Below are 12,902 nucleotides of genomic sequence, written 5' to 3' on the forward strand. Positions count from 1 at the left end.
GGACAAAGTGGTACCTTATTTTTTATTAATACTAAAGAACAGACTTAGTACCCATGTGCATAATACTCTAAGGAAATGGATATAAAGGAAAAGAAGATGCTGATTTATAATCCAGTTGAGAAGAAGTGAAATAAATGTGTTTGCTCATTCAGCAAACATTTATTAAGACTTTACTCTGTGTGACCACTGTTTTAGGTGCTAAAACACAAAGATAAATGGAAATTATGTATGTATCCCCACCTCATACAATAAATTGGGTGTAAATATATGTGGGAAACTCTGAAGATTGTAAAATTCCACACTTGCCAGCTCAAGTTATTAGTTAGGAGCCTTCCACTTTTATTAGTTTATTTTTTAACGTGTGCTGTAGCTCTCCCTTTGTCTGCACTCTGATTTGAGGGCTCTGTAACTGGCAGAGCTCTAAAGTGCTGTTTCTTTGAGCGTACGTGTAATTTGCTAACTGCGATCTGGGAAGAAACAAACCTCCCAGGGGGTAGAAACATGGATGTCATGACACTTCCTGTGTAACCCCATTAAACTTCCTCTCTAGGTGTTATGGCTTTGGAATGTTCCACTTTAATCAGGTCACAGTCTCTATCCTGTGGGCTGTGCAAGGTTAAGGTATTTGAACTTTTTTATAAGAATAAATGGATTCCCATTGTGGAATCAATTATGGAAGTGAAAAGAGTTATCATGGTGTTATATATCAAGTACAAACTTGTGGAGATTGTGATGAGAAGGCACTAGAATGTTTCAGAGTTTTATATTAGGTGACTTTTTTGCTTTCAAGTCAATAAACAAAGTAGAATTGAAACACTAACATTTGCTTGCTGCTTCCCAAATCTGAACAGCCCTGGGTATATACCAGGTGATATTTAGGTAGTTAATGACCAGGAGCTTCAGGCTATATGGTGCCACTGATGCTGTTCTCATTGTCCCCTCCAGTCTGTGGATCCCTTGGCCTCAATTCTATGTCTATTTTTTATCTGCAGGTTAAAAAGGGTTGGAGAGTTATTGACTCTTAAGAATTTCGACCACCTGGGAAACAAAGATCTGCTCCCCTTTGGTCTTTCCCTCTGTCCCCTGTTAAAAAATACACACACACCTCCCTCCTTCCCCCAGTGCTAAACAAATGATAAGAATGCTCATTTAGTTTGTATAGTCTTTTAAAAAGATTAAAGACAGAGCATAAATATAAAACAAAAGGAAAAGTAATAGATAATAGTGTAAAAAAAAGCATGGAGTCAGGTAGTAAATAGGGTAGAGGGAGGGGAGAAGAAGAGAAAAATTATAATATAAAATCAAAGTTAAGGTAAGCTCCTGAAATTGAGAAGAAAATTAGCTCTGAGATTCTGGTGAACAAAGCAAAAAACAGAAGCACAGTGGATTCTTAACGGATTGTCAAGGGAAACAAGATTTTTCCTAGCTCTAAATTGTTAGAGGAATTTATCATTAAATTCCTTAAAATAGGGGTCATTGAACAATATAATGGATGGAGATAGCATTACCAATTTTATTAAAAGTCCTATTGGCACTTCTTCGATCTTTCTTAGATAAATTATACTTAATATGTAAAAGCTGCAGCTGGCATTCAAACTATTATAGCTACAATTCTTAAAAGTCTATGACAGTATTTTCAAATACTTTAACTCTCTGCTACCCACTACCTCCACCCCCTAGTTCCGTACTTCATTACCTGTAGTATTCCAACTATTCACTAAAATAGTTAATGCAGTCATTAATAGTACAGGTTTCCCCCACTATAGGAATAATCGTAAAAGGTTACATGCAAATTCTAGAATCTTAAATTGGGACATCCATGGTCAGTTATTCCAGTAGATCTCAAACCTAGCTGTTTATCACCGTTTCCTGGCAAGCTTTGTAAAAATCAGATTCCCACATCCACAGATTCCCACATCCAGCTCCCAAGAGATTCTTATTTAGTAGTTCTGGGTACATGCCGAGAAATCTGCTTTTGGTTTTTTGTTTTTATTTTTTCGAAGAAATTCTGCTATATAGTCAGACATTTAGGAATCACTAATCTGATCCATTCTCCCATTTAATACAGGAATCTTCAAGTCACACTGCTAGGAGTCAGTGGCCAGACTGTGTTGAGGGATACCCTGACTTCATGTCAAAGGATGTTCCATTACTGGAAACTTCTATTTGTCAAATCATATTTTTCTATGAACACAATGACTTTAAGGATATTTCATTTCAGTTCTGATTAAACTTTCACTGTTAGGGGCTGCTAACCCTTCTAAATTTCTCTGTTTCTGTAGTCTACATATCAAATATTTAATGATCTTGAGAAAACATGTAAATGCATCAGGGGAATTCTATTAAAGTAATTCTTTAGGGAATTCTTTTGTAAGCAAATTCATGACATATGGCTATTCATCTTTAAAGTGTATATATTGTAAGTTGGAATGTATTTTATTAAAGTTGTCAAGTCTTATATATCATCTGTTTCTCATACTAAAAAATTCTGAGCATCTTTATATCAGCAATACTGTCAATTTGATATCTTCATCGAAGGTAAATCTTAATTATTTCCATTGTTTTTGTAACATAATTTGGAGTAACTTACTTATAGTAATTATTGCTATTTTGAATACTTCTCTAAAAATTCTGCCTCTAGGAAACGACTTTCATTTCACTACTTATACCTTGGATGTTTAGGATGTGACCTGAATTAAAGATCTTAAAGTGTTTAACATGAATAATAAATGACTAGAATAATTTACGAGTTATACATTTCAAATTAAGTGAATAACAAAGAAATAGAATTTCACATTAAAACATTGAATATATTCTCCTGAGAAAGATTCATTAGATGTGTATGAGTCCCATGTGGTAAACAGGGCTATATGAAACGGCATGAAAATAAACTTAAGGCAGAGAAAAACAGATTAATTAGATCTGTCATATTTCTCAAGGGGAAAGAAGCATACAAAAGAGCAATCACGTTGTAAGTGAGCATTAGGAAGACTAGCTGACTGTGGAACTATTTTCTCCATTCTTCAGATTTTTAAATATACATTGATTGGCTTTCAATATAAGCGGTCTTCGGGAGAATTTAGGAAATGACTAGACGAGGCCTCTCAGTCAGGGATGTCAAAGCACATGGAGCTGGAAGCAATGTAATTTCTTCACACAGGCTGGTATTTGGAGATTCTTTCATCAGTGCAGAGAACAGAGGTTAAAAAAGCTGCCTCATTCCAGGGGACTCCAGAATCAGGAAGCAGACTCGGCACCGGGTCATCATTCAGCTGCCGGCCAACGGAGGCAAGGACTGCACGGATCCTCTCTATGAAGAGAAGGCCTGCGAGGCCCCTCAAGTGTGCCAAAGCTACAGGTAATGGAGTGAAGGGAAAGCCCTCTGAGCGATGCACTAAGCAAAATACTTCGGGTTCATGGTCTTTCCGACAATGAGAAAAGGAAGCCAACACGGCCCATAAACTCAGGATGTTTATGACTGTGGGTCCCATCTCTTGCCTGTTTTAAAGAGCTGCTTTGCTACTGAAATCATCTCCAGGGACACAAATACTTGTGTAAACTTCCAAGCTGTATTATAAGCTTTAGGAGCTTGAAGAATTTCTTACGTTGATATAATCTATAGAAAATGCAGAAAGGTGATTAATAATTACGAAACATATGCTTTCGGAAGCAGTTCTTTTTCACTTACAGGAATAGCCTAAGCATTCCTCCCCTGGCTCCAAAGAGAACCTGTTCCTCATAAATGCTGGCATTCTGGGTCACGAAATGACATCTTTGTCTCATTGATGTTAGTAAGATGTCTGTTTTGTTCATTTGTGGCCACCTCAAGGAAAATTTAGGTTATTGAAGCTATATGTCGTCATCTTGATTGTTAGAAAAATTTTTTTTCATAACTATTAAAAAAAGTACCTAATTGAAACTTGATGTGGTGAATAATTGCAGTCCTGACAACAAATGAAATATTATGGCATCAATCGATGGAATGTGTGATCCCAAAATAATAATTTAAGATGAAATTGATGGCAAATTTGTCATCTTAATTTATCTGTGTTTAATTCTGAGATGACAAACAGTATAATTGCGTGCTTTCATGATGAACATTAACTGTTAGCCCAAACTTATTTATTTGGGGGATTTGTTTTTGTGAAGTGTATTATAAATTGCAGCTTCTGAGTTACCCCTACAATGCTAATCGAAAGAGCACTATACAAAAGGCTCATGACTTGAATGCAATTTTATAACTTGAATGTAAAATAAATATACCTTTCTAAAGTGGAACACATCACTTCTGGTACTATCTGGATACATCTGCTGGCAGTCCTAATCATTAAAAAGGCTAAATGTGGGACTTCCCTGGTGGTCCAGTGGTTAAGACTCTGTGCTTCCACTGCAGGGGGCACGGGTTCAATCCCTGGTTGGGGAGCTAAGATCCTACATGCCTCGCAGTGCAGCCTTAAAAAAAATAAAATAAAAAGGCTAAATGCTATCAGTAGAGTCCATTCCTTTAGAACTTGACAGTGATGGACTCTTGTCTCCACTGCAGTAGGAAGTACTTTTATATTTAGTGCTGCCTCTTATAATTCCTTGATGAAAATCTAAATTAAATTTAGATAGGACTTTTTTTTAATAGATCTTTATTGGAGTATAATTGCTTCACAATACTGTGTTAGTTTCTGTTGTACACCAAAGTGAATCAGCTATATGTATACATATGTCCCCATATCCCCTCCCTCTTGAGCCTCCCTTCCATCCTCCCTATCCCACCCCTCTAGGTGGTCACAAAGCACCGAGCTGATCTCCCAGTGCTATGCTGCTGCTTCCCAGTAGCTAACTATTTTATATTCGGTAGTGTATATATGTCGATGCTACTCTCACTTCGCCCCAGCTCCCCCCCCACGCCATGTCCTCAAGTCCATTTTCTATGTCTACATCTTTATTCCTGCCCTGCAACTAAGTTCATCAGCATTGTCAAATAAATTCCTGTTTGCAGTGGTCAAAGTCATGCTTCCTTGGCATTGGGTCTCTGTGATTTCCTAGTACGTTTGCTTCTTCTCTATGAGGCTTCTGTTCTTTCCCTGTAGGTGGAAGACTCACAAATGGCGCAGGTGCCAGTTAGTCCCTTGGAGCGTGCAACAGGACAGCCCTGGAGCGCAGGAGGGCTGTGGGCCCGGACGGCAGGCAAGAGGTGGGAGGCCCTGTTCTACAGTTGATTTGCTTTGCATTTCTCCAACAGCACTAACTTAACCAGTAGCTTGAAGAGTTTGTCATTTTGATGCCATGCTAGGCAAACAGAGCAAAGCAGTTAAGAATCTGCTACCACCCATTCTACCTTACACCAGAACATGGAAACCTGACTTTTTAAATTGTGTCCTTGGTTCTTTGACATTAGTTCATAACTCCTCTGGTTAAACTTTCCCCTCATTCATATCTAGAAGATGATCAGACCAAGGTCTTGAAAGCGTTAGGACATAGATTGTACACTGCAGCTTGTTTTTGTTGTTGTTCTTGTAATTAGCTTTTGGCTCATGGTATTCCATAACACTTTGCTTGTCACCTTAACAATCAATAAGATCCTTACATCATTGCCCATATGCATTATATATACGTGATTGCATAAAATGTAATATAACTGGTTCACTTTCCCAGAAATTCTCAGTAACGACATCCTTGTCATTGTCATGGCAACCCCCAATTCTGTTCATATTTAGTACTGATTTTTAAATGGCAGATTTATGTACTCTAAACCTGCCATATGTGGATTGCAATCTGTCAACGCTACTAGATAACATGGTTTCTTGCAGAAATGAGTGATGGAAATGTTTCCAACTTGCCATGATTATTTACTAGATATTATGGGTAATACTTACATTCCAGGCTTTGGAACATGTTATTTATACATGTAGCAAATTCAGTCTGTAAAGAGTACATGATTCTTTTTACTCATGTTGAGTTTTAGAATGTAATTCTTGCTACGTATCTAAAATGTAGCTGAATATGTAATTGAATACACAGCCACCTTTTTTAATTCATAAAAACATGCTTTGCACCCTCATTTGTAGTTATGTATTTGATGATGTTGCAGAACTCTGAACACACAGAATTGGATTCCAGTTTTTGCTGATTTGATCCAGGACCCCTTTTCTTTACAGTGAAAAGATTGCTTTTTTAAAAGTTGCAAAAAATAGCGTCTTTTTTGTAAAAATCTTCCATTACGATAGTCATTTTAGGAATCTTCATTTGAAACATAACACTTAGTTTACAATTAATATTAACTATCTAGTGATTTAGGATTTTATTTTATATGCTTATTTTTCATTATGTATCCTCCACCATCAGCATCTGCTAAAATATAACTGTCTCCTTTACAGTTATAGAGACTTAGGTATTTAGAATTAAAAAAGTCATTCTCCCCATTTGAAACCATTCATGGAGAAATTGAGGGATATAAGACTTTCTTGTCATGCCTTGCTAATTCCTCCTTGAATCAAGCATACATTTGCATACAATTTAGACCCTACATAGAGTTTATGATGAAAACAGGCATGAGTTTGGGAATCAAGAAACGTAAGTTTTAGTCCCAGTTCTTTCACTAATACAATGTGAGTTTTATTCATCCCTTTACCTTTTTGGGTATCAGTTTATTTAGATGGGGAAAAAAAGAAAAGAGGGCTGGACCAAATGATCTTTCAGGATTATTCCAATTTTCATATTCTACAGTCTATGCAGAGATGATATCCAGGGATCAAAGTGTGACATGAAGTTAGGTAAAAAAGATGAAAACCATATTTTTGTAGAATACCACTGGAGGAAATCTAAGATGTGGTGGAAGCTGTGCAAGTGTGAAAACAGCTTTAGTTTCAAACTCTGTTACTTAACTGCACAACCTTGGTTTATTTATTTCCTCCCTCTGAGGCTGAGAACATAATGATCCTTTCAGCGCTTTGCACATATTAAATCTTCATTAAATGTTAATTCCTTTCCCCTTCCTGTTAGATCATGGCCTCAGTGAATGTGTGCATAGATCACTGTAGGCATAAAAGCAACAATATTAACACGGGTCTTTTGTTTTTTGACACAATCTGTATAAAGACATTTCTTTCTGTGATTACCAGTGATCTTCTCATTTCCAAATCTGAAAACCTCTGCTTATTCCTCATCCTAGGTGACTACTTTGTAATATCTACCCACCTCCACTGCGACAGGGATCTTCGGCTTCCTCAGTGCCACTTTCTCCTGCCTATTTGATGGTTCCCATTCTTGGTTTCCTATTACTGGTGCCTCTTCCTCTGCCTGTACCTAAGTAATGCTTCCTCATCTTGCCATATTTGTCAGGCTACTTTTTCTATCAGCAATCTTATGGGATATCTGGGAAGAGAAAGTTGCATTATAACAAGTAATATATGCATAAATATACTCCGAAGAACTCCTTTAACCTCTATATGAAGATAATCTTTTTATTACCTTGATAAAGATTTTTTTCTTAGAGCCTATATTTCTATGGAAACATGAAAAGGAGAGAATTAAGAGAGTAGAAATATCTTTACTAATGGCAAAAAGGCAAAAAATTCTTTTTTTTGATGGTCATGGCTGTTTTCAGAACTCTGCATAATTGACCTGTCAGACTCTTGCTATTTCCATCTTTGCCCTTATCCAGTCAGAGACTTTAAAAATGCCGACTTGTGCGATTTTTTAATAATTAAAATAATTGTGTAGTAAGGATTAATATCAGTCAGCAAATACTGTGGAGAAGCTACCCCCTTCCTCTCTAACACTTCAGACTTTCTAATTTCAGGCACTCAAGTAACTATGACTGCATTCAGAAGACAGTGTAGAAAGAGCCATGAGTGTCAGGAAGGGATGAAGATGTTCAACCCAGGGAATTTAATTTGTTTAGGGAAATGAGATCATGGTAACGTCACCCAACAAGTATGAGTTAAAGACTGAAACCAATCCGTTGCAAAAGCAGTCATTTGAAGCTAAAGAGCTTAAGAAAGATCTAAAGGATGAGCTGGGACTTGACTTGAACCGTAATGTTAGAATAAGTAGAAAAGAGAAAAGAATACGAAATGAGAGCAATTCTATAAGTTAAGCATTTGAGGTAAGAAAAACAAAAACATTAAATGTGTTCACAGAAAAGTGGGTAGATTGAAGCTCTGAAGATGTGAGCTGGAGCCTGGGGTAATTTTGTAGAGGACTAAAAATGTCAGGATCAGTATTTTAGACCTTGTTCAATAAGTGGTAGGAGCAAGGACCTGATGACAGCCGTGTTTTATCTGTCAGCGTGTTCAGAGTAAGTTAGAGAGATAAGACGCGTGGGTCTGGATGCCAGCCGGGACGCTGCTGTAGCAATGCAAGGCTGAAGTAATAAGGGCTTAGATTGGAACCACTGTAGTCGGAATGGGTAAAAATAAATGGATTTTCCACATACAATGGAGGAAAATAACTTTAGGACTCAGTAGCAGACAATAGCAGCAGAGGTAGACCTAACTGAGTCAAAGATGATCATATGATTTTTAACTCCAATATTTTCAGCTTGCATAGCACAGGGAATTATTGTTTTAAAGAGGGTTAACCAATACTCTGTGTGAATCTTCTCATAACTGGAAATCTTATGAAATCTTGAAACAGATCAAATTTAGCTTTTGAATTGAGATGGGCTGTAATTGTAAAACACTGCATTTCAAGGCTCAGGAAGAACAGGATTTATCTTGACCTTCATTCTGATGTGGACTACATTTTGAAATGATAATTTAGATTTCTTCAGTTAAATAAAAATATCATATGAACCAAAAAAGGAGTTAATTTACTGAGTATGCATAGAAAAGCAATAATGTGTGTCTCATATACTATGCCTCACTCAGCAGAACACTTACAAGGTCACCTTTTATGATTCGTTTTCTCTAAAATGACTTGAACCTTCCCTGTTAGTAGAAAAAAATATAACTCTAAATTTACCTACCAGCTTCTAGCAAGCCATCCTTGTTGTTCTCCTTTTGAGTCACCTGTACCTACTTTTAGCCACCTGTTAAAAAGTGGCCATTATAGACAGACTTTCATTTTTACTCTTAGTACTATTAATAGCATAATTGTTCCAAGTGTAGGAACTATCCCTGGTGATGCATTTCAAAGGAGCTGGGAGGCAGTTATGTTCCCAGAGTCTCTTTAACGAGTCACTAATGGTAACTGCTTACCACCTCAGCACTGGCACTCGCCATAAAGCAAATCATTGAGAATCAGCCTTATCCACAACTGAGTTAGAATAACCCAGGCATAAGAAGATAGGAAGATTCTACTACAATCAAGTAAATGCAATCTTGACCAAGTCTACATTCTGTGTATTTCAAAACTATGTGAAAGTGCTTTCTGTGGAAATGCTTTACATTAGAACACAATAGGAAGTTAGAAGTAGTAAAGAATTTTAGCAAGGCTTTGAATATCGAGGATGGTGTATTCCAGGAAATTTTATCTAATGGTATAAGAATGAAAAAGAGAGAGGAGAAAGAGGTATTTTAAAGACAGAATTAACAGGATTTTGCAATTTTAAAACTTAAATCATTCTTAAATCTCACAGGGAAATTTTAGAGGGCTTTTGAAATAGGCATCTTTCCTATAATATTGTCAATAAAAGAAATGCAAATAACGTGAAGTTATGTCCACAATCTATTTAATTTTTAAGTGTATAAACCGGTTCTATTTGCTTCATGCTATTCAAGTCACTTGTGTATAAACTTTTAATGGAACTGTAACCTCTGCTGTCTCTTCTCTCTGCTCACATTTCTACAATTCAGATGGCATTTAGAGGGCTAAGTTATTGATTGATCAGTGACTATGTCACTGAAACATAGCCATACTAGCCGTAGCTAGAGTTATCATTACCTTTGCATTCAAAATAAAAGAGGTGGCTCATATTAATGACAATTTTGGACAATTTACTTATTTTTTTCTCTCTGACTGCCCTAAAGGACAATGTCACTACTACTTAAAATGTGTATATATGTGTGTGTCTGTGTGTGTGTATCTGTGTGTGTGTGTGTATATGTATATATAAATAATTCCAGTGTTTATTACTTTGTGACATATTTATACCAGGAATATGATGCAAAAATATCATCGATTAGATGCTGGGATGTTATAAAAATAATTTCAAATTTACTCTTGCTCAATCTCTGTGTTGATCTTAATGCTATTTCCTGCCAAGTGTACTTTCTATAAATCAGATGGAGCTAGAGTTAATAATCCCCAGGGTCAACCCTACCTATCGTAATCCCCCACCCCCTCTGTATCCTTGCCTGCCAAGGAATGTCCACTGTAATGTTAACCTGTCACTGAGATTTGACATCAATCTCTTTATGTGGAAGCCAGCATGATTCAGATGTATTCTCAAATCCAGACCACAGAAAAAAGAAAAAAAACTTTAATTATATGCCTTACGTGGCAGGGACCCTCCTGGTCCTGGGAGTCCTCACCCAACATCACTTATTCGTTAAAAAGGTTATTCAAGGAAAGCCTAGGAATAAGAAAGAAAGTTCTAATTTTCCCTCCACCAAAATTAAATCCATGTGAATTTGTAGAATGTGAGATATAAGTATTTAACTACAATTTATGCTGTTATTTTTTGTGAGCAAATATGCTTAAATCTTATGCTTAAATTAAGTAGCTTAAACTATATTGACACCTTTCGCATCACTCTTTTGCTTAAATTCTGGTCCACTTTGTTCTTTTTAAAAGATTATACCTTAGAGGCATTGTTGAAGTTAGGCCCAGAATATCTGGGCCAGTTTATCTCAGTAACTCACATTAATCTGTTAATTTTCAGAGATTGTTATATAATAGGAATGAAAATAATGGAAACAGAAAAAGAACTAGGTAAAAAAGAGTCAAAGAGCTTGCTTTAAAGAAATTTTGCACAGACGTGATTTTTAAACTCTTCTTTGGGCTAATATACTTATTAATTACCGTGTAATATTTTTGTACTCTTCATTTATATAAGCTGTTATTTAAAACTTCTAGAATTATTTCTACTTTTAAATGGCTTCCTCTAATTTTCTGTGACTATTAGCATTCTAGCTGATTTGGGGATTTTGGTTTTGTTTTATCTCTCTATGAGAGTCCTGTCATAAAATGATGATTAGCATTTGCTATTTTTTAAATAGCTGATAAAATAAGCTTGACACCAGGATGTCTGTCTTTGTGATGGTTCCTCAATGCCCAGTTAGTTGGTTCGTTGTGATGCAGTTAGTTAACCCTTTCCAGATCCCAATCAAGGATCTAGCTGACCTTGGTCTAAGCTACTCCATGGGGAGCTGATTATTATTTCCTAGTAAGTCCACAGAGAAGGACTTTTGCATATATTATGAGCATCAATAAGACTAGGGATCATTGGTAACTATTTAGGATCAATAAGAAAGAAAAGTGCATTTCTTTCCCTTCTGCCAGAGTTACATTCACAAATTGTAATTAGGAAGTGTAATTTGGCAAACTTGTCAGTGAAAATCTCTTCCACACAGAGAAAGACTAGGATCATTAAATCCACCTAGTAAACAACTGGAGCCCTCTTGCATTATTTATAGGTTTGGTCTTATTTCTAAGCACAATTAGGTCTCTTGGTAACTAGCTCCCACTCACATTAAGCTTTTTCTTTTTTATTTCTACATGATTCATTCTCACTATTGTCATTTTTTTTGTAACACCATAGGAAAAAAATCACTCCTCTAATCACTCAGTCTGGTGAAAATACTCTGTCTCCAGGGCTACCCAGATGCTGTTGCTGTGGGATAAACCGTGTTAATATGGCTCAGTTTAATAAATAAGGTCTCAGAGCTCCTTGAACTCTTTGTTACAAATAATCCAACAGTTTTCACTGCACTCGGGCATTGATCTTATTCTGTTTCCTGTAATGAACTTCTGTGTGCACATTTTAGATCTAGTCATTTATTTCACTCTGATTATTCAAACGAAATGACAACATGATCTTGCATGCCAAAGGGCAATCCACAGACCAATAGAACTCCTTCTTTTTGTGCATCCTGAATAATAAGGGCGTTTCATTCCTCTTCAAGAAAATGAAGATGAGCAACTCCATTCTGAATTCTATTAGATTTACTTCAGAGCTGCATCGGTAGCCTTCCATTTACATACTCATATATGCATAACGCAGATATCCATGTCCTTTTAGCTCAAACCAATGTTATCTATTCCCTTTCATTTCAGGAACCTTTATTAGTCTCCTCTTTAAAACATAGCTCAAAATTCAACTTACATGAAAACATTCTGGAATTGACTCTACTTATTCTACTTATTAATCATTTTTATTTAAATTCATGGGAAGTTTCAAAGATACACAAAAGTAGAGAGACTGTGGTAATGAATACTAGTCGTGTAGTCATCACTCACAGAGCTTCAACAGATTTTAACATGCTGTCACTCTTGGTCATCTGCCACTCCTCATAGCCTTAAAGAGATTTTGCTGGAGGATTGTAAAGCAACTCCCAGGTAAGATATACATCATCCATAAATACCTAATATTTTTAAACATAGCAAGAGTATTATTATAACACTAAACAAAATTGAATAATTCATACCATGTCTAATATTCATACCACGTTTAATTTTCCCCCATTGACTCAAAAATGCCTGTTTACAATCAGTTTGTTCAAATCAGGGTTCATAAACGTCTCCACATTGCGTTTGGCTAGAATATTTCTTCAGTCACTTTTAATCTAACAATTTGAGCTCCCTTTCTCAGGGCATTTATTTGTTGAAGAAACTGGCTTTCTTGCTCATCTTTCCAACATTCCCTCAGTATTGATGGGCTGAGCTTGCCTAGCTTAATTTATAAGTAAGCCACAAAGTAGTCATATAAATGTCTCCTAGGTTTTCAGCCTGCTGGAAGCAGCCTGTCT

At 36.3% G+C, this 12,902-nt stretch overlaps 1 protein-coding gene across 1 annotated transcript in view; it reads left to right on the forward strand.

The window, feature by feature from the left end:
- Positions 1-12,902, forward strand: part of THSD7A (thrombospondin type 1 domain containing 7A) — a 460,930-nt gene that overhangs the window by 384,287 nt on the left and 63,741 nt on the right. Inside the window, exons 10-11 of the mRNA XM_082398710.1 lie at positions 3,226-3,358; positions 5,082-5,185. Coding sequence (XP_082254836.1) covers positions 3,226-3,358; positions 5,082-5,185 — 237 coding nt within the window. The remainder of the gene's footprint in view (positions 1-3,225; positions 3,359-5,081; positions 5,186-12,902) is intronic.

Source organism: Balaenoptera borealis, assembly GCF_965194805.1.
Source record: "Balaenoptera borealis genome assembly, chromosome: 7".
NCBI classification, from domain to species: domain Eukaryota; kingdom Metazoa; phylum Chordata; class Mammalia; order Artiodactyla; family Balaenopteridae; genus Balaenoptera; species Balaenoptera borealis.